The sequence below is a fragment of the Dasypus novemcinctus genome, chromosome 17 (genome assembly GCF_030445035.2).
Source record: "Dasypus novemcinctus isolate mDasNov1 chromosome 17, mDasNov1.1.hap2, whole genome shotgun sequence".
Classification (NCBI taxonomy): Eukaryota; Metazoa; Chordata; class Mammalia; order Cingulata; family Dasypodidae; genus Dasypus; species Dasypus novemcinctus.
The window spans coordinates 14,166,342-14,188,329 of NC_080689.1; the positions used below are offsets into that span (position 1 = coordinate 14,166,342).

Below are 21,988 nucleotides of genomic sequence, written 5' to 3' on the forward strand. Positions count from 1 at the left end.
CCTTTTGCTGTCATTTAGTTCCCTGAGACCTTGTTCAATTTTTTCCATTCTTTTCTTCATTTCTTCTTTTGTATGTTCACTTTCAGAGGCCATTTCATCAAGCTCACATTGATTGCAACTTTCATTCCCATAAGATCTGCTATTTTTCTATGTATACTTTCAAATTCTTCTTTGTGCTCATCCAATGTCTTCTTAATATCCATCATCTCTTTAGCCACCTCATTGAATTTATTAAGGAGATTTGTTTGAACATCTATAATTAGTTGTCTCAACTCCTTTTTGTCATCTGGAGACTTATCTTGTTCCTTTAACTGGGCCATAGCTTCCTGGTTCTTGGTGTGGATTGTAATTTTTTTTTTTTTTTGGTGTCTTTGCATCTAGTTTACTAGAGTATTTTTTCTGGGTGCAGTTTTTCTCTCTAGTTTAGGGACTCCTATCATTTCTCCCTTTCTGGTTATGCAGTAGGAGCCAGGCATGTAGTTGGTGCTGTAAGCTGTGGATGCTCAAGCTGCCCTCAAGCACCAGGGACCAATGAAGCTTCTTCCAACTTTCTCCTTTGCCAGGGGTAGGGACAGAATCACAGCTATGTGGAATAATCCACATGCAGGCCTGGACTGTAGTTGCCCAAAGAGACTGATGAAGCTTCACATCCCTTTCTCCCCACCTGGGGCAGAGATGGAGCTGCAGGTGTGGGCAGCAATCTATGCAGTGCGGGTCCTAAGATGACTGCAGTTGCCCTGGTAGACTTCTGATTTTCAGTCTATGCCAGAGAAAGTTCCTTGTAGTTACCTGTATAGGCTGGTGCAGGGCTCCTCAGTCTCCTCCCTGCCAGAGGCTGGCCTGAAGCCTAGACTAGGGCTGCAGGCTGATCCGCATGAAAGAAACTGGTTCCTGCTGACACTGAGAGTTTCAGTCAGGCCAGCTTCCCCTCAGGCTGGGGGCAGAGTCAGGATGGCGGCTACTGGCCTCTTTCTGACTTGAGCTGGTTCTCACCCGAGCTGTTCCCAGGGTTATCTCTTAGCCAGCCAAGTCTCCCAGTCAGTATCTGAAATCAGCAGCCAACTGTTTCTCCTCACCTGCTTCTGGGAGATGGAGCTTCTAATTCCTGTCACAGAGCAGCTCCCAGGGCGGCTTGTGCTGCCAGAGTAGGACAATCACCAGCCTCCACAGCTTGACTGGTAATTTCCTGGACAGGCTGATGCAGGTCCCTGCAGCTTCCTCCCTGCTGGAGGTGGCTGGGGCCTAGGCTAAACCTGCAGTGTGATCTGGCCGGAAAGAAGCCAGCTCTGGGATTTTCAGTCTGCCCCGCTTCCCCTTGTGCCAGGCATGGAGTTAAGATGGCAGCTCCCAGCCTCTTTCTGACCTGGACAGGTTCAAACCTTAGCTATTCTCAGGATCATACTGTAGCCCACTGAATTTACTCATCAGTAGCTGAAATTGGTGCCCAATCATCTCTTCCTCCCCCATTTTGGGGAAGTGGAGCTTTCAAATCCAGCAGCAGAACAGCTCCTGAGAAGCTCGTGCCTCCAGTGGAGGATGGGCACCGACCTCCAGGAAGTGGAACGCGTTCCTCTGTATATTTTTAATACTCCTTTTGTTTTTCTCTTGCTGCTAATACCTGGAGGGTTAATTTTGGTAAAAAGTGCCCTCTTGAGACAACCTTCTCAACTCTGATTTCCTGGTCAAAATAGGCTCATGGGGCCTACGAAGGAGATGTAGATAGATTCCATTGAGCTCTGGAAAGGAGGCCGTCACCAAGCTTCTCTTTGATATTTCCCCCAACCTACACATTCCTAAGGTACCCAGAAGGTAGCACTCTTTTCCTTTTGTTCACTGAAGCCCTAAGGTTTTTCTGTGCCTTTAATTCTCAGCTAATTCTCATGCCTCCTGCTAGGGGCATGGTAGAGGCTGAGGTTGCTAGCCTACCTGGGATGAAAACTGTTGCATAGCTCCCAGGGTCTGAGATCTGACTTCTCTGATCACCTGTCACCCCTTGTGCTGGACAACCCCCAGGCGGGTGGAGTGACACTGCCTGCACTGTCTTGAGAGAGAGACATCAGACCACTTGCCTTTCTCTCATTCCTCGGGAGCATGGGTATGTGAGTGCTGTAGTCCTTTAAGTTGGGCATGGTGTATCTGACTGCACTGCCCTAGAGAGACTGCGTGCTTCCTTTCCTTCTGGTGAGCAATGGGACAAAGAGTGCTGCAGTCCATTAAGGTCAGTGGAGGTGAATCTGCCTGTACTGCTTGAGAGAGTACATGCTTCCTCTCCATCCAGGGGTGAGTTTTAGTCAAGTGTGCAGCAGCCCTTTACAGAAGATAGGGTAAATCTGCCTACTCTGCCCTAGAAAGTGTACAAACTGCCCCAAATGTTCACTTCTACTTGGTATGGGGGCCTAGGCAGTGACTTTCCAAACTGGGCATGGTAAGTCTGATCCCAGCCTTCCCAGGGACTGATATGTTTTTCAATCATCCCTGCTTCCATTCCTGCAGGGAATGGAGACAGCCAAGGCAGCTGGTGTCTTTGTGGCTTGGGCAAGTTTAAACTTATACTGTGCTCAAGACTGAAATTCAGCTAGCCGAACTTGCCAATCAACAACTGGAACTGGTGCCAGGTCACTCCACCTTCCCTGCTTTTGAGAAAGGGAGCTTCCGCTTCCAGCTGTGGAGTAGGTCCCAAGTCAGCCGACTCACCAGTGGTTGATGAGCAGCCACTTCTGCAAGGTGAAGGAATGTACTCAGGAATCTTCACTGCAAATGGTCAGTCTCCTCTTCCCCCTCTTCCCTAGACAGTGCACCGGGTTCTTCTGGCTTCCAGTCTCCCAACATTTGATCCAGAAGATCCTGACAGTATTAGTTGCTCTGCGGGACAAGCTGATTGTTAGAGCTTCCTAGTCTGCCACCATCTTGGGTGTTCTACCAGGTATTATTTTTGTTTCAAGTGAGATTTCTTTTCCGTCTAATCCCAAACTCTTGCCAGAAAAAGAAGTATGTTTCTGCTAACAATTTCAACAGATATCTAATATTGTATAATGACTTTTGAGCTGTGTAACTTAATATTTGGATACATGATAATTTGTTTCATTATGTAATTGATAAAATGGTGATGTGTTTTAATGTTGGTTCAATCACATATTTATATTGTCTGGGAATGTATGGTTACACTTCTGTGGGAGAAATAATTTGTAGGGTTCAGCTTATAAAACCCTAGTGTGAGAGCTTAAATATCTGAACATCTAAATTAATAATGAAATGGATGCAAAAAAAAAAGACCATATATGAAATAGGCATACATGTAACAGGAATGAGTTAGTTTAAGAACATAATATTCTGGGGTTCAAAACAGACTCAAGCTAGGACAGTCCTGAGCATCTACAGCTGTTTGAAAAAAACTAATATTAAGGACTGACACTTAAGGCTGATGAACTTGGACCACGAGAGAGTGGGAAGAGGGACAGAAGGCAGAACAGGGACAGAGGAGGCAGAAGGACAGACTTGGGGATGACAATGTCCAGCAAGATGTGCCTCCCCAGAGGAACTTCCAAGGCAGGAGGCTAGCAAAGGTGCAGGGAAAGTCCTGAAATCTGATCTATACACAGGTACACATATTGGCTGTTGACTATAAATTTTTAAATCGAAGGAAGAAAAAGGAAAAGCCTTTTGTAAATGAAGCAACATTATTTTATTTGACATTTAGCTAAGCAAAATGCTGTTGTATATGCAATTACCCAAGGGTGGAAAATTTAAAGCATTGTCAGACCTTCTATTCTAATAATATAAATGAGGAAAGAAAACCTCCAACAAAGACAAGAACCCAAATCTCCAGACACCCTGTCCAGAGTCTTTCTTCTGTGTTACACTCTACTTACTAGGCCACAGAATATAGGGAATATATGTAACTGGTTTCTACTTAAATAGGCTCTCCAAACTATGTAATAAAATTTCCCTAAATATTTTTAATTATATTTAATAGACTCTTATTATTTGTTATTGTTTCTAACTAAAGGTGTCTAAACAATAACAAAAATGAAAAAAAATCCTGCCTACTTAAATAAATCTAACAATCTAGTAAATTAAGCTTATTAATATAAGTTAATTTCTGTTAAAATTTTCAAATGTAGTAAAATTATCTAAACTTAAAAGAAAAAATCACAAGTCTACATACATTTCTCAATAATAAATTAACTTGTAAATGCAAGGTTAATGTTATACATTCTAATATGCCAAATTCTCTTCCACACAGTGAGACATTACTAAATATTCAGGATGATTCTTGAACTTAACAACAAAAATAGTAGTGCTGTGGTTTGATGTACTTTACTACATTTCTATAATAAATTTGATTTTCAGTTTTCAAGAGACTGAAACAAAGCTATGCACAAAAGAACAATCATGGCAGCCCAGACTAGTAGGGGTTGCTCCAGAGAAACTGAGGTTACCCCCAGCTGTAGTATATGGCTCTTCAGCCAGAGATTTGGAGCAGGATGTGGGAAACAGCACTTCAGACATCCATGGAGACTTTTCTTAGAGCCCAGACTGCCATGCTAAAACGTTTTTGTGGTCACTGTCAACAGGGAACCCCAAGTTTGTGACTTACAAATGAGTTTAAGTTCAACCTTACCTTTTTCTGTAACTACTCCAAACTTTATTATAGCCTGATTAGCTCAGATATAAATGAGTCAATCCCACCCCCTCCCACCCTCCACCCCACCATCTCATTCAACACTTGCTTGTATCCGACTAATCTATGAAGTGCTGATTCCATTCTGGCCTTCTTTTTCCTTCTCAAACTTGACAAGGTGCTGTGACCTTACTGGCCCTCTGCCCCTGGACTCCACAGAGGCAGCTTGCTCTTGTCATTTAGATCTCAGCTTAAATGGCACTGCCTCAGACAGGCCATCTCTGATAAGCCCTTTGAAAGCCAGTCATTAATGGCCTAACACAGATTCCAGTTTTATTTACATGGTAGCATTTAGTCCCATCAAAAATATGTTTATTACTTTATTGTCACTACCTCCTGAAACAAAGCTATTTCAAAGGTGCCAGACTCCCACACTTTTGACTTCTCCCACTAAATTAACATAAGGAAGTAGTAATGAATTTCTTTCATATATATCTCTCCTAATTATTTTCAGACAAATTTTTTTGAAAAAAAGGAGTGTCTGTCTAAGTATTAGAAATGACACAAATATACCCTCTTTTAAATACCTGTCAAGCTTCACAAGGTAAAATGACTTTGGAGAAAATGAAAGATCTTCACCTGGAAGAAAAGGATCTGCAACCAGAGACTGAAGAAGTGAATGGAATCCTTATGACCAAGCTCATAAGTGACAATTGGGACAAAATCTGGAATTTCCAAGCCAAACCGGATGATCTCCTCATTGCAACCTATGCAAAGGCAGGTGAGTCTTCAAATATGGTGGTAGAGATTAAACCAGCCTTAGCAGAGCAATGATACCTGGAGTGGGCCTCCCAATTTTAAAAATGCATATTTTTAAACTATTTTCAAGGTGTCTCACCAAGACAGTCCTCTTGAAAAAATGAAAATTAAGCTTTCTCAATGGTTCTAAAACCACTGCAACCAAATTCTTCCCTTTTATTTAGGTCCCTACAAGAGAAAGAAAAGTCCAGAATACAAAAATCCCCAAAAGACTGAATGATTTACAAAGATATTTAAATACTGAGGAGCTGAAAAACAGCCCAGAGGTTCACAGTAAAATCTTGGCAAACCAGTCACTCTTTGTCCTCTCCTACTAATCACTAATGAAAACAACCACAGTACCTGCCCACTAAACACTCATCCCATTGGAGGAAGTACATGTGGAGCTGAGTGATTTCAGTCCATTCTAAATAATGCTAGCAGAATTTGATCCAAAATCCAAAACCTATGTGATCATAGTAGGAATGATCTGTGAAAGGAGGAAGAGCTATTTGACTAGATGTTAAAAACAAAGGACAGAATAGGAAAAGGTACCCCAGGCTGGTGCAAAGGTAGAGAAACAGAGACTATCATAACTGGGGAAAATTATAATATGATTTACAATCCTCCCAGCATTATCTGTATTTATAATAGCGAGCGATATGAACAAATGAAATAAAGAACTTTAAGTCATACCCAGTTTGGGATAGATTTCCGAGGCGGTGAGGTCACTGTAGTGGGAATTTGACCCAACCAAAAGAACACTCACTATTCAAAGTCCAAAAGATAATTTTAAACAGCCCATTCATTTCAGTTATTTAGAAAGACCATTGAAATGGGTTCTTTCCTCTCCAGCTCAGAATTCATTCCTTAAGCTCATTCCATTCTCACTTAGTAGGTACTTGCTAGCCAGGGTTTGCATAATAATCTAGAGAAGGAGCTTCCTATTGGCAACTGTCACTTTCTCAAAAATCTCCTTTTCTGGATGGTTTGAATTGGCGTCTCAGGCCCAGATCTGAACTCAAGTTTATATTCCTCCTCAGAGCAGAAATCGTGTTTGTGCTCACATTAGAAGCTATGCAATAAGTGATAAGGGCCTCCAGCCTTATTCTTCTACCTCCCCACCACCTCTCCACTCTCCTAGGAAGCCTACTTACACTTAGCAAAATAAAATAGGCCTGTGTCTGTCCTGGCTCCTAATCCAAACTGGGATACCCTAACTCCTTTATGGAGATAGACATTCTATCCTTGTTATAACTCTTTGTTCCAAAGCTATTCACTAAACTGAAACTTACCTCAGCCCTTCAGCAGTGAGTCAGCCCTCCTCCTCTGAACCCCTTTAGTACTTCGTACACCCTTTGTGGTCCTTACCAAATATGGTTTTCTTTTAGTTACTCGTACATATAAATCATATCTTAGGTAGCATTAGGTTTGTTTGCAAGCCTCCAACACTAATAAAGAGGAAAATGGATATTCAATAAACAATTAGCATCCTCTGCCACTGTCAACCTCTTTGGCTACCCATATATCCATTCATACTCCTCTTCTGTATCAGGTGGGATTCAATTTGGCTACAAAGTCCTGAAAATAACACAAAAGGAAAAGATGCCTGGTGTTTTGTCATTCAGGACTAAAATGGTGGGTGCACTGGGCTCAGAGATACTGACTTCTTTTAACTTTCAGTCCCACATCCCTGTTCTTATGGTCCAAGGTGACTGCTGAAGTTTCAGCCATCACCTACACATTCCAAACATCAAAAATGTTAGAAGGAAAAATAAAATCATGTCCCCTTCCTTTAAAGATGATTTCCCAGAATTTAGTGACATAGTCACATCTAACTACAAGGAAAGCTTTAAAATGTAGCCTTCGGGCCAAGAAGCAATAGGCCAAGCTGAAAATTGAATATCTGTAAGTTTGGAAAAGAAGTAAAAAATAGATGCTAGCTTTAAGAAGCAGTCTCTGTCATATCTTATCTCTCCCAAAAAGACTGCAAGCTCATTAGGGCAGGACAGTGGCTATTTCATCTTTGTATCTTCCTACATTCATTGAATTCAGTATTCATTAGATCAAGTTACATCTATCACGTGCAAAGCCCTGTGCTAGTTACTAGGGATAAAGGGAAAAAAGGACAAATTCCCTAATTCTGTTGAACTATCAGTCTTTCAAGGCAGCAGTCAGCAGTCATGTAAACTGGCACTGACAGTGAATGCAGAGAGCCGGTAGTGCTCAGAGGAAAGACACTGGTCATTCTGGGGGTCATGCAAGGTGACAAGTGAGCTGAGTTCGCTCAATCTTCAACCAATGTGAATTTATCTGATTAAGTTAATTATTGAAACAGTAATCAAAGTAAACAGTAAATGGGTAGATTTAAGAACAACTAATGTTTCCAGGCACAACCTGGACACAGGAGATTGTGGACATGATCCAAAATGATGGGGATGTGCAGAAGTGCCAACGGGCCAATACTTTTGACCGGCATCCTTTCATTGAGTGGGCTCTACCCCCACCACTCAACTCTGGTAAGTTTACCCAACTAAAACCCATGAGTTTGTAATCACCATGCTCTGTCATTTTGCATCTGAGAGAACTATTTTTACTACCAGCCTTTTTGAAAATATTTCCGAAGGGCAGAAACACTCACTTCTCCTGGGGAGAAGCACCCCAATTCCTGACCTAAAACATGATTCAGTAGCATCAGAGAGCACATACCCTAGTGTTGATTGGGCGCTTGAGCATAACCATGAATATATAACATGGTGAAGGGAGGACTGACCTGTAGCATCCAGTGATAAGAACCACATTCCTATGCCATTGTCCTAACCGCTAATGGAGACCTGTCTTTAAATATAGTTTTTCTATAGTAGTTAATGTATATTTTATTTTCTATAATCTATCTTTTCTTTAACCAAAGAATCAAGCTAAAACATATAGAGTATCATTATAAGACAACCCAGGTTCAAATGCCCATTTGGATTCTTATCTTGGTGACCTTGAACAAGTTATTAAACCTCTCAAAGCTCCATGTTTCTTCGTTTCTAAAATAATAATACCTACTATGTATGTGAAACCTGCTTCCAATTTCAAAATTATATATTATTGATTGAACCACTTTTTCCAGCACCTTTTATTGAAAAGCTTATCTTTTCACCCATTCAACTGCTTTGGAACTTTTATCAAAAATCAATTAACAATATATGTATGGGTATATTCATGGATTCTCCATTCTGTTCCTTTCAGCTGTAGGTCTGTCTTTATGCCAGCCACACTGCTTTGAGGACTTTACAATAACTTTTGAAATTAGATTGTGTAAGTCCTCCACATTTGTTTTTTCAAAGTTATTTTAGCTCTTCTAGTTCCTTTGCATTTATGTATAAATTCTAGAATCAGCTTGTCCATCTCTACAGAAAAAAAAGTCTGCTGATATTTGATCTGGGATTTCATTGAATCTATAGGTCTATTTGGGGAAAATTAATATTCTAACAAAACTGAGTTTTCTGACCTTTGATGCTATTTATCTCTCCAGTGAATAGGCTTTCTTTAATTTCTCTCAGCAATGATTTAGATTCTTTATATAGGTCATGAGGTTTGTTCTCATATTTAACTTTATGTATTTTTTTATTTATGCTATTATGAATGATTCTTTATATAGGTCATGAGGTTTGTTCTCTTATTTAACTTTATGTATTTTTTTATTTATGCTATTATGAATGGTATTTTTCTATTTTAATAATTTGATTTTAAACTATATAAATACAGTTGTGTTTTCTGTTTTTACCTTGCATCCTGTAACCTGACTTATTAGTTCAAGTAGCTTTTTTTGCAGATACTATCAGGTTTCCTACATAGACAATCATGTTGTCTGTAAATGAAGACAATGTCAATCCTTTCTAATCTGGATGCCTTTTATTTCTTTTGCTGCCTTACTGCACTGGCTAGAACCTTCAGTACAATACTGAATAGAAATCATGAGAGCAGACATTCTTGCCTTGTTCCTGATCTTAGTAAGAAAGCATTTAGTCTTTCACCATTAAGTATATTACTTCTGGGTTTATTGTGAATGCCCCTTATCAGGCTAAGGAAGTTTCCTTCTATTCCGAGTTTGCTCATAGATTTTATAATGAATGGGTAATTAATTTTATCTAGGCTTCCTGAATTCAGAATTTAATTTATTTGTTTTCATTTACTGTTTATATTTTTCTATGATGGTTTTAATGTATTTGTTTTCTGTATGTTTCTTCATTTTTCAGAATTCTGCAATTTCATTCCCATAATATATAATAGATATTTTTAAATTCCAGGTGGGAGGTCTTTTTTATTCTGAGTTTTATGTTTAATTTCTCGTTTTATTGCATTGTGACCAGAGATCATTGCGTATAACGTTTCAACTTCATGGAACCCACTGATGTTTTATTTGTACCCTAATACATGATCAAATTTTGTGAATATTCTATATGTAGTTGAGAAGAAGATGTATTTTATTTTCTTCAAAGATCTAGTTTGTTTAAATCTTTTAGATGTTTCTCTTGTCCACTTCACATGTCTTGTACTGTGTTTTGTAAAGTATCTTATTATTAATGTGCTTCCATTTCTCCTTTTATCTACTGTATTTTCTGCTTAATATAAGTAATTACTCTGTTATTTGATACCTAGATAGCCCTAATTATTATATTTTAATAGATATAATGTGGTCTTTAACATTATGAATTTCCTTATTTCTCTCCTATAATGCTTTTGAAGTTGAATTTTACTTTATCTGATAGCATTACCACCTGCTTTCTTATACTTTCATATGCCTCCCAAATCTCTTTCCACGCTTTTATTTTAACACATCTGGTATCACTGTTTTTCAGGTATAATTCTGATGTGATGGAGATAGTTGGATTTCATTTTAGGGGTCAATTTAGAAAAATCTTAATACATGGGTTAGCCATTTCACATTCTTGATCTGACATATGTTTGGTTAAAATAATGTCATATTATCATACTTTGAAATTACAGTGTGAAATAAGTAATATTTACAGTGTTTCCTCACCTATTTCATGTGTCCTCTTTTTTTGGTGTTTAGGGAAGTTTGTTGTTTTTTTTTCTAGTAGTTTTTTGTATTAGATTACCTTTCATAGAACCCTTAATCCTCTTCTTTTATTTAACCTTTCACTGTCTGATGTAAGTTTTCAAAGGATACTTTTGAAATCCCCTAACCTTATATAGCCAATATTGTCATTCTACATTCCCCTTCCTCTTTTCCCTTCTCTCATCTTTAGGTTGCATTCTTTCTACACTGTCAGAACCTATTAGGTTTACGTATTAATATTCTACCCATGATTTGACCTTTCTTAACTTTAGTTGTATTATTAAATATGTGAAAAGTTCAACAACAGTTCTTTTATAAAATATTCCCAGTCATCTCTTGGTTGAGTTAAATTGATCTGAGTAGGGTCCTACGGAAGGCCGCATATATACTGTATTCTCTGAGTGGTTCCCTACTTAATTTTTTTCCTTCACCTTATACTTACAGCACAGCTCTATCACTTCAACATTTGAAAAAGGACTATTATAAGTCTCAGTTTTTTTATCTTACAGTATATTCCAGCACAGAGCTTAGTGGCACCATATGACTAGCAGCTGGTATGGTTCTTGGACTTGAGAAGAATGGTGAAAAAGACTGTAGGTCTTTAGACAGAGCTGCTGGCTTTGAAGCTCTGGTTAAAAAAAGCCCCTTTCCCTAAATAGAGATAAATCCCTTCTTCAGTTGCATTTCTTCTGCCTTCCATTGTAGGAACACAAAAAACCCAAAGGTGGTCTTTTTAGGGGGTCATAGTTCTAATCAACCTCAAACCTTCCAAAGCATAATTTTCTACCCATATAAGCACACACCAATCCTCAACCTAGAAGGGAAGTAATATTGCTTCAGTAGTTACTCAATAATTCATTACATTTCTCCTCTACCAGAATGGACAGCAAAGGTGTCATCATGAGGCAAATATAGACACCGGAAGCCATGACTTTAGACAAAGAGTGACTTCCTTAGTCAGTACAACTCCAGATGTTTAAGGAGACAATAATATTGAATCCACGTAGCTGATAAGTGATGCATAGCTGAATGATGTGTTCTTGTTTCCCAGGTCTGGATCTGGCTAACAAAATGCCTTCTCCTAGAACTCTGAAGACTCATCTGCCTGTTCAGATGCTCCCACCTTCCTTCTGGAAAGAAAATTCAAAGGTAATAAGACTCAAGTCTTAAAACACAATTTTGATCAGAATGGTCAAAGAAAGTCTCCGTCTAAGTGGGAATAAGCAAAGATCTGGAAGGAAAAATAAAAGGGGTGACATGGGAAGATCGTGGCTTTGTCAACATTCACACACACTCCATTCTTTGAAAACATTACTTCTGAAAAGTAGGATGTTTTAGAACAAAGCATTCTGATGGGCTGCATCTCCTGAAGAAGGTTGTTATCTTAGATTACATCCTCACAGAAGGAGAGATCAAGGCAGGGTTGGACATGAGAGAGATTTATTTAGGGAAATGTTTGCAAAAGGAAAAATGGAGAAATGAAGGAGTTATGGAGATCCATACAGGTATGCTGGAGGTCTGACACCCGTGGATGAACAAGGAAAGAGAAAAGGGAAGGATTGGTACAGTTCCAGCCTGCAGCACAACCTTGAGCAAAGTGCACCCAACCAAAATCAACCATCGAAGAAGCCACCCATCTCACAGGTCTGGGCCTGCCTTCAGATCCCCACGGCACTCAAACATTAGCTAGAAGCACCCCTTGGTACCATCACCAACCATTACTTACCAAAATTTTTCCATTGTTCCAAATGGAAACTCTACACATTTTAATTCTTAACTCTCTCCACAATGTGAATGCAATCAACAACACTGAATTATATATTTGAATATAGTCTTAAAAGGGAAACTTTTAGGTTGTAGGCAAGATAGTAGAATAAATTTTTTTTTTAATCCATGGAACTTCTCAACGAACAGTGCACCCTAAGTAAAACCATGGGCTCCATTTAATACTAAAATTATAAAATGTCATTTCATCAATTGTAACAAAAGTTCCACACCAATGTAAAGTGTTAATAATAGAGTAGTATATGGGAAACTTGTATTTTATGCATGATCTTTCTCTAAATGCACAATATTTAAGGGGGAAGTGTTTTTAGTTTTTTCCTTGTGATGATGTAGTAGGCTGAATGATGGCCCACGAAAGAAAGCCACATCCTAATCCCTAGAACCTGTGAATGTTGCCTTATATGTCAAAAGGAACTTTGCAGGTGTGATTGACTAAAGGGCCTACAGATGTGGAGATCATCCATATTTATCTAGGTGGGTCCTAAATGTCATGACAAGGGTCCTCATGAGGAGGAAACAAGAAGGTCAAAGAAGGAAGAGTGAGATGTGATAAATGAAGCAAGAGGTTGGAATGATTGGAGGAAGGGGACAGAAGCTAAGGAAAGCTCCAGAAGCTAGAGAAGGCAAGGACATAGATTTTCCTATAGATCCTCCCTGTCAACAACATGACTTCAGCTCAGTGAAAATGACTTCAGACTTCTGGCCTCCACTTAGTTTCTGTTAATGTGGCCATTACTGTTACAGCAGCAATAGGAAGTAATACAGACAGATAAACCGACTCTGAAAATTTAAGTATTTAGCAATGTAAACCCAGATATCCTGATTGCACACCACAAGTACTTTTTTTTTTATTATTCATTTTTTTAAAATATTACATTCAAAAAATATGAGGTCCCATTCAACCCCACCGCCCCCACCCCACCACTCCCCCCACAAGTACTTTTGAATATATTCTCTGTTCAGCCCAGAGGTTCTCCTGTTCTCATTTACTCATGATAACCAACATAAGCATTAAGAAATCTTATTTATAATAATATACGTTGTATGATACTTTTTGGTTTCCTAAGTGCTTTCTTTCATGTTGGATAGAATGCCAGCGTTGAGAGAGACTACAAAAAGGAACAAAGTCATGAAATGACAATGTTCACCTGAGAAAACAAAGGGGGAAATGAAATTCAATATGGAAGAGTTTGGGATAAATTGTGAGGAAGAAAATATGACGGGTGATAAGTTGTCCTAGACGCCAAAGTTCTGTTGAATAAGTGAAATGCATGGCACTAAAGTGCCCCTCTTCCTCAACCCTGTTGCGAATGCACAAAGCAGCAAAGGCTATGATCTGAGCCAGGGTGGTGCGTGGACAGACATCTCAAGAGGTCAGGTCTCCTCTACTGAACCACAATCACTGCCTTTCCATGAGAAGATAGTCACCACAAACAGTCCCAAAGTTGTACTAACACTAGGCTTTAAGAGTCCTTCAATCTTATCAACACATGAAAACCTAAGAGTGAAAATTCATCTGTAATGCTGGAATGGATCATGTTGAAATGACACTAGACAACTAACTGATTTAGCTCTTCCCACCCTATAATCTAGTTCAATTGCTTGCTAAGTGAAAGCCAAGGGAAACTTTCCTTGACCTCCTAGAATATCAGACTTGGGGTAAATGGAGTATTCTTAATCCAAAACGGGAAACTTCTGAGAGTGAAAGAGAGTGCTCTTAAAAATTATGCTATGACCACAGATATAAATTAAAAGCTTTCCCAGGCAAACTGAAATATATGGTCACCTTAATCATAGAAAATGCATTCATGCTCAATTATTCAGATAGGATAATCAAACTTCTACTGAGAGGCTTTCTAATAAAATAGTTTGCTGTCTTTCTCACTCCCCTTGGTGACTGGTTTCAGATTATCTACGTGGCTAGAAATGCCAAGGACTGTCTGGTGTCCTACTACCATTTTTCAAGAATGAATAAAATGGTGCCTGACCCTGGTACCTGGAAGGAATATGTTGAGACATTCAAAGCTGGAAAAGGTAAATGAAAGGAAAGCATAATTTCACATTTCCTTATTTGTTCATCTACTAAGCTCATATAATATGTTTTTTCATTGAATGATTGTATCAGTCAAGGCCCTGGGAGAAAAAAGATGATACCATCAAAGTGGGACATTGAAAAGAGTTCAATAGACTGTTTATAAAGCTGTGAGCAGTTTAAGGAAACAAAAGATAGTGCAGTAATCTGGGGAGACAAGAGAGGGCGCTTTGACAGGAGCTGAGCTGTGGTAAAGGGAAACGATCAGCCGCAGTGACCCAAAAGGAGGGGCATCTGGCAAATAAATGCCCTCACAGACCCCCATCCCCACCCCCAAATTCTATCTACTGCCTCTTTCACTTGGTCAAAGTGTAAGCTTTTGGGCAAGAAAGCCCATTTATGCAATCCAAACAGATCAACATCACAAGGCAGAGAATTAGACATGAAAAGGTAGAGAAGGAATTTGGCAGGCCAACAAAAGATACCCAGTGCACCTCTCTCCCTCCTGTTTATAGCCACAAAGATTCAAAGCACCAGGAATATCTGGTAGCTCCTATATAGTTTTTCAGAGTGAAAGGCTTCTTTTCAAAACCAACCTTTTAGAGAGTAATATTTATTGTATAGCACTGATCTAGGCACGATGCAGTGATACAAAAGAAATAAAGATTATGAATTCCTAGCCAAAAGACAATCTCTTATGCAGTAGCAGTGAGTTCAATGGTAGAAATATGAATCAAGGAATCCGGAACATATTTTATCATCTCCCCTAAACAATGGAAACCCCTCTCTCCTGCAAACAAGAATTCAGCCTAGGTTCTCTGTTTTCTGGCTGAAATATTAAATGCCACTTTTATCCTTCATATATTTTGAGATACTTAGGTTCATTTTTATAAGTATCAAATTTATATTGGCATACACTTTCTCTCCTTCCCTTTAGTGTTGTGGGGGTCCTGGTATGACCATGTAAAGGGATGGTGGGATGCAAAAGACAAGCACCGCATTCTCTACCTCTTCTATGAGGACATGAAGGAGGTAAGGGTCAGTGTGGCTTCCATAAAATCCTCCCACATAGCCTGATGCAACAAAGCCCAGTTAGAACATTGACATTCTGGATTTTCCTACAGAAAAAACTTTAATCACATGAGTGACTCTTTCATAACACTCTTTCCAACCTCAATTTTACCCTCAGAAACTCCACTTTTATCTCTTCTAAATGTTTTATGTTTCAGAAAAACCTTCCTCCACAAGAAACACCACATACTTTTCTTTATGTCACGTGCTATTAATAGATATATAAGCACATCAACCTGTTGTATTCTGACACTTACAAGCCATATCTCCCTCTACAAAATGGGTGTAATGTCTCCCTAATGAGATTACTGTAAGGATTTATGAGATGATGTTTGTAAATTGCCTAGTTGCAGTTAATTAATTTAGCATCCCCCACTGCTTTTACATCCTACCCTATTGATGTCTTCTAATATCTTATCAAAAGTTATAGCTTCTGCTCATTTTGCAAATCTTTGATCATGTGGCTGATACCAAAGTTTCCAAAAGCACCAAGGAATAAGAATTCAAATTTCTGAGTTAATTATGGTCCGTTTTATTCATCCCTCTTGCTGACCTTCTGTTAAATACATAGTCAATCATGCTATGCTTCACCACAATTTTCATTCCCTCATGCAACAGTTCCTGATCTCCCTGAGGCTGATATCTCTAGTACAGGCCTGACACATAGTAGCCACTTGAGAAATCTTTATTGAATTTATTTGAATTGTTCCTGTAATGGAGCCCTCTCCAAGCTCTACTTGTCCAAATGGTAGAATATCATGACTAATGAAAGACCTCAAATTTTTTGTGTTTTGTATGATAACTCCCCCTATAGGACCCCAAGCGGGAAATTCAGAAGATATTGAAATTCCTGGAGAAAGATATATCAGATGAAATTCTGAATAAAATCATCTATCACACTTCCTTTGATGTAATGAAGCAAAACCCAATGGCCAACTACACCACTTTGCCTGCCAGCATCATGGACCACTCCATCTCCCCTTTTATGAGGAAAGGTAGATGAGCTGTATATTCTAATGCTAGATGGGATTCCATGGTCTGTTTAGATTTTTTATTATTTATTCTTGTCAGCAACATCTATGTATGATTTTTGAGAGGGGAACTTCCTGCCTTTCCCCATTCTTGTGAGAATTCTGAGTGCCAGCTTATTCCTCCCTGTACTCCAATAGCAATCACTAAGACTCTGTCTTATTTCAGGGATGCCAGGAGACTGGAAGAACTATTTTACTGTAGCCCAGAATGAAGAATTTGACAAGGACTATGAGAAGAAGATGGCAGGAACCACTCTTACCTTCCGCACAGAGATTTGAGAGCAACTGGGGCAGTGAAATTCATGGAATTTCTTACTAGATTTTAGTAATGTGAGCCTTATGATGAAGGATAATTAAAACAGTGATACCCTTCCTCCAAACTTGAGCTTTAACATACTCTCTATAGGTCCTTTGTCACTACGATAATATTTAAAACATGTGTATTCAAATCCATGGTGAAAAGTGTAAAATTAAGTTACATGATCATTTACATAAGCACTTACCCATGATAATGTAGTCATCTGCAAGAAGGTGACTTAACTTCATGACAGTATGGACTCCCATAGGCAAAGTTCATGAAAAGAGGGAAATTAATAAGAGTAGAACCTCCACATAGAGGAAGGGAGCAAAAGCAGCAAAGATACAGAGAAGTAAGCACTAAGGAGAACGTAAGAGGAGAACCAGTTTTCATCATGAATGGTCAGGTTCTGAGAGACAGAAGATGGCCCAACTCTATCAGATATTGGATTTTGAGGAGGAGAAGATAAAATGAAGGATGGAAGCAAGTGAGTTATGTATGACTGAGGTACTCTCAAGCTGAAATTAGTCTCAAGAACAAAGAGAAAGGCCAGGTCTTGTGCAATGAAGCCTGTGATATGTGACACGAGATAAACAAAAAATTCAATCCACCTGTGTGAGCACTATGAGATTGAGAATTGGAGAAAGATTTGTCATTCAGATGGACTTTTTAGAGAGAATCTTTTAAGTCTTAAATTAGCCCAAGAGAAAAAACATCCCTCACCTCATGCAGTTCAAGAAAAACTTGAATTCCACATCTCTGTAGAAAGTCACCTTTTATGCTTCTTAAAAACAGGGTTGTGTAACAGGTCAAAGAAGGCAGAGTAAGACCATGCAAGATGCCATTCTCCCATAGAATCTTTGAAAAACTAGACAAAACTGACAGAGTCATATTCTATAAAACTCCAGAGAAGATTTAAAGGGTGGCAGCAAATGCGTGTATGCCATATCAACAAAACGTTTACAAGAAAGTAGGTAAAGTCATGGTGTCATTGCTTATCCCTTCCACATTATCTCCCCATTGCTGTGTGGACCCAGCATGGGCTAGCATTGTGAATCCCTGGCCCTGGTCGACAGAAAGCAGAGTAACTTCTCTGAAAGTACTAGAGTCCCTGTATGTCAGTGTCAAACTATTGAGTAGCAGCTGAAAGACTGAATGAAGACATTCCTCTCTGCTCTTCCTACAGAACTTGCCTTGTAAGTAAAAGAAGCTTGCATACAATAAAGCAGTGTAAGAAACAATTAAGGCACACAATAGTGTACCTATGGGGGGGTGGTCTATTTCCAAGGAACTTGAGGGGGCATTTCAATTTCTGTGAATGGGAGAATTCCTAAAACCACCAGGAAGCACAAGACCAGGACAAGAAGCAGGATCAGAAAAGATGGAGAGAACCACACCCTTCATATTTGCCTGTGGCTGATCCTCTCACAGGAGGACTAAACCCTGAAACACAGCAGCAGCCAATGCAAAATCAATTTGCTAAGATATCTGTGGTGTTTTTTATTTTCTGTGTGTGTTGGTTTGTTTGTTTCTGTTAATGCCTAGCACTAATGGATACATCTGCTTTGTCTCTATCTGGATTGAAACTTAAGGAACAGACAGTTCAGACACTAAATCCCAGGATTAACATTTTAAAATACAAAAATATCCAGTAAGCAATTAAGGATTACAAGACAAACAGAGAAAAAGAAAATGATGGCAATTCTAAAGGAACAAGAAAAAAATGCAGAAACCATCAATGAAGAAGACTAGACTTTAGATATTCCAGACAAAGACTTTAAAAAAAATGATCCTCAGTATGGTCCAGATGATAAAAGAAAATATAGAGAATAACCACAGAAATTAGAATGAAAATTTCCCTACATAGTTTCAGCAGCACATTGGAGTTGAAAGGAAAAAGAAAAATTGAACTCACAGACAAGACTATTGAAATGATTCAGACTGAGAGGCAGAAAGAGAAAAAGAATTTAAGAAATGAGCAGAACTTAAGAGACCTCTGGTATACAACCAAGCATGCAAATATATGCATTATGGGAGACCCAAGAAGAAAAAAAGGAATATTTAGAAAAATAATGGCAGAAACTTCCCATATTTAATAAGCTATTAATATGCATATCCCAGAATTCCAACAAACCCCAAACAAGATAAAGTCAAAGAGAACCATGCCCAGACATATAGAAGTCAAACATGCCAAGGTCAAGGAGTGAGTTCTGAAAGCTACAAGAGAAAACAAACATGTTATGTAAAAGGGAGTCCAATAAGATTAATAAGATTAAGTGTTAAAGGATTGGAATGCTAAATATTTTTTTTAGATGTTAATTCTACCCAAAGAAATTTACAGGTAAAGCTCCATCTTAATCACAATTCACATAGCCTTCTTTGCAGAAAAGGATAAGCCAGTCATCAAATTTATATGGAAAGTTAAGAGGCTCCAAACACATCTTGAAAAAGAAGAATGAAGTTGGAAGACTCGTGTTTCCTGATTTTAAAACTTATTACAATGCTACAGTAATCAGAAAGCATAGTACTAGCACAGACAGACATATCAATGAATGGAATCAAATTGACAGCTCAGAAATATACCCTCACGTCTATGGTTAATTAAATTTTTACAAAGGTTCCAAGTCTACTCAAAGGAGAAAAAATATTCTCTTCCACAAATGGTACTAGGAAAACTGGATGTCTATATGGAAATAAATGAATGTTGACCCCTACCTTAACATTATACAAATATTAACCCAAAATGGATCAAATACCTCAAAAAGCACTAAAACTATAAAACCCATAGAAGAAAACATAGGGAAACAATTTCAGGACGATGTGTTAGAAATGGCTTTTTAAGACTTTACACCAAAAACATGAATGACAAATGAGAAAACAGATAAATGTGATGTCATGAATTTAAAACTTTCTGAACTCAAATGATTTTATCATGAAAGTAAAAAGACAACCAGTGAAAATATTGGGAGAAAATATTGGAAATCCCATAATCTGAAAATGTTTTACTATCAAGAATACATGAAGTAATCCTAAACTTAACAATAAGAATACAAACAACCCAATTAAAAACTAGGCAAAATACTTGAAGAGACACTTCTCCAGAGAAGATATACAATAATAAAAAGATGTTCAACATGATTTGCCATTAGCAAAATGAGATACCATTTCAAACCCATTAGAATGACTACTATTAAATTTTTTTAAAGAAAGGTAAGTTAAAATTATATGTATTGGGGAAGCAGATGTGGCTCAATTGATTGTGCTCCTATCTACCATATGGGAGACCCTGGGTTTGCTTCCTGGGGCCTCCTTGTGTAGGCAAGCTAGCCCACACATGTGGAGGGCTGATGGCCAGCACCTGTGTAGAGCTGGCACAGCAAGATGATGCAACAAAGGGAGACAAGCAGGAACAGGAGAACGTTCAGTGAATGGGCACAGAGATCAGAGAGCAAGCATGCAGTGGGGGGGGGGGGGGCATAAATAAATGAAATAAATCTTTTAAAAAATTATACGTATTGGATAGGATATGGAGAAATATGAAAATTCATTTATTGTTGGTGGAAGATAAAATGCAGCCACTGTGAAAGACAGTTTAGGAGTTTCTCAGAAAGTTTGGTATAGAATTACCCTACAACCTGGCAATCCCACTTCTAGGTATAGTGCCAAGAGAACTGATACCAGGAACTTGAATTAATATTTGCATGATGATGTTCATATTGGCATTATTCACAATTGCCATGAGATGGAAACAATAGGTGAGTGGAAAAACAAAACTTAGAATATAGCTACAATGGAATGTTATTCAGCTATAAAAAGAAATAAAGTTCTGAAATGTGCAACAACATGGATAAACCTTGAAGACATATTGTTGTGTGAAATAAGCAAGACACAAAAGGACAAATATTTTATGATCTCACTAATATGACAATTAGAATAAGCAAATTCATAGAGTCAAAAACGATAATACTGTTATATGGAACTAGGCTGAAGTAGAGAATGGAGAGTTTATGATTAATTGGTGTAGAGTTTCTGCTTGGAGTCATGGAAATTTGGGGTAATGGATGGTAGTGATACAATATGAATGTAATTAACACAACTGAATTTTATATTTGAATGTAGTTAAAAGGGAAACTTAAGATTTATAAATATGTTACTAGAATAAAACTCTATTAAAACATATAGGACAGTACAACACAAAGATAGAGCTCTAATATAAACAATGGACCTATATCAATATATACCTTTATCAATATTCATGCACAAATTATAGCAAAGGTCCCACACAAATGCAAAGTGTTAATATTAGGAAAGCTATGTGTGCAGAGGGATATATGGGACCCTGTATATTCTGCATGATTTTTTTAAACCTACATTTTCTCTAATTTTCAAAATGGTATTAAACAAACAGGGTTTATGGCAAAATTGTCAGGATTGCCAGTTTTGTCACCCACACCTATAATCATTTGCTCGTTCTTCTCCTTTTTATTAAAACCTATCGAAAGAAAGTGTCTGCCACCACTTATACAAGCTCTGTGGAGATCATAACTTGTGAAGTTCAAATCATGAATGGAATGAATCCGAGGTATTGATCAACCAGTCAAGAAGGCATATTTTGTGGGAGTGGTGTTTTCCTGAGGCAATACGTCAATACACTGAAATATTACTCCACCTAGGAATAAAGTAAGCCCTATATTCATTCTTCCATTGTTTGATTTTCTAAGCTAAGTGTGCAAATCATTCACCACAGAACAAGCAATCCAGTGAAGCATTTAAACCAAGTGCTGACCTATATTTATGTGAATGAAGAAGACTTATTTAAAAATATGTAATTTTATCAGAGAACACCTACACCAAATGTCTTTGGTTCACATTTCAGGAGCTAAGAAAAGCTTAGATGGCAAGTACACAACTCCCTTTCTAGAAACAATATGGATTAAGCACATCCATTTGTTTTGGAGCAGTCTCTTTCCCAAAGTTCCTGTCCAGTTTTTTCACTTAGGTATTACACAAATTCCCCATCCCATTCTTCCCAACCCCACTGCATCTCCTGCCTGGACCTGGCTTCAGGGGAATAGATCTAATTTTCTACTCTGCATCAAAATCCATGTCTTTTTGTCCCTTTCCTTGTTTTATAATATGATTAAGGTGTTAACCATAATCTTTGGACCATCTAGCTAACATAAATGTAAGTCTATATTAACTTGAGTGTAACAGTTTCTAGTTTTGAGGAATGTTGGCAATAAATGAGAAAGAGGAATTTAAGGAAAAGGAATAAAAATTC

The 21,988-nt window shown here is 38.2% G+C and overlaps 1 protein-coding gene across 4 annotated transcripts in view; it reads left to right on the forward strand.

The window, feature by feature from the left end:
• LOC101436717 (sulfotransferase 1C1) overlaps positions 1-19,723 on the forward strand; it is a 37,863-nt gene extending 18,140 nt beyond the window's left edge. The window contains exons 2-9 of one of the 4 annotated variants that reach the window (XM_058278296.2): positions 2,790-2,923; positions 5,136-5,402; positions 7,810-7,938; positions 11,542-11,639; positions 14,183-14,309; positions 15,245-15,339; positions 16,193-16,373; positions 16,576-19,723. In XM_058278296.2, the coding sequence (XP_058134279.1) occupies positions 5,180-5,402; positions 7,810-7,938; positions 11,542-11,639; positions 14,183-14,309; positions 15,245-15,339; positions 16,193-16,373; positions 16,576-16,688 (966 nt within the window). In that variant the 5' untranslated portion in view covers positions 2,790-2,923; positions 5,136-5,179 and the 3' untranslated portion in view covers positions 16,689-19,723. The remainder of the gene's footprint in view (positions 1-2,789; positions 2,924-5,135; positions 5,403-7,809; positions 7,939-11,541; positions 11,640-14,182; positions 14,310-15,244; positions 15,340-16,192; positions 16,374-16,575) is intronic. The other 3 variants (XM_058278299.2, XM_058278297.2, XM_058278300.2) reach the window with 3 other exon arrangements.
• The last annotated feature ends 2,265 nt before the right edge of the window (positions 19,724-21,988 follow it).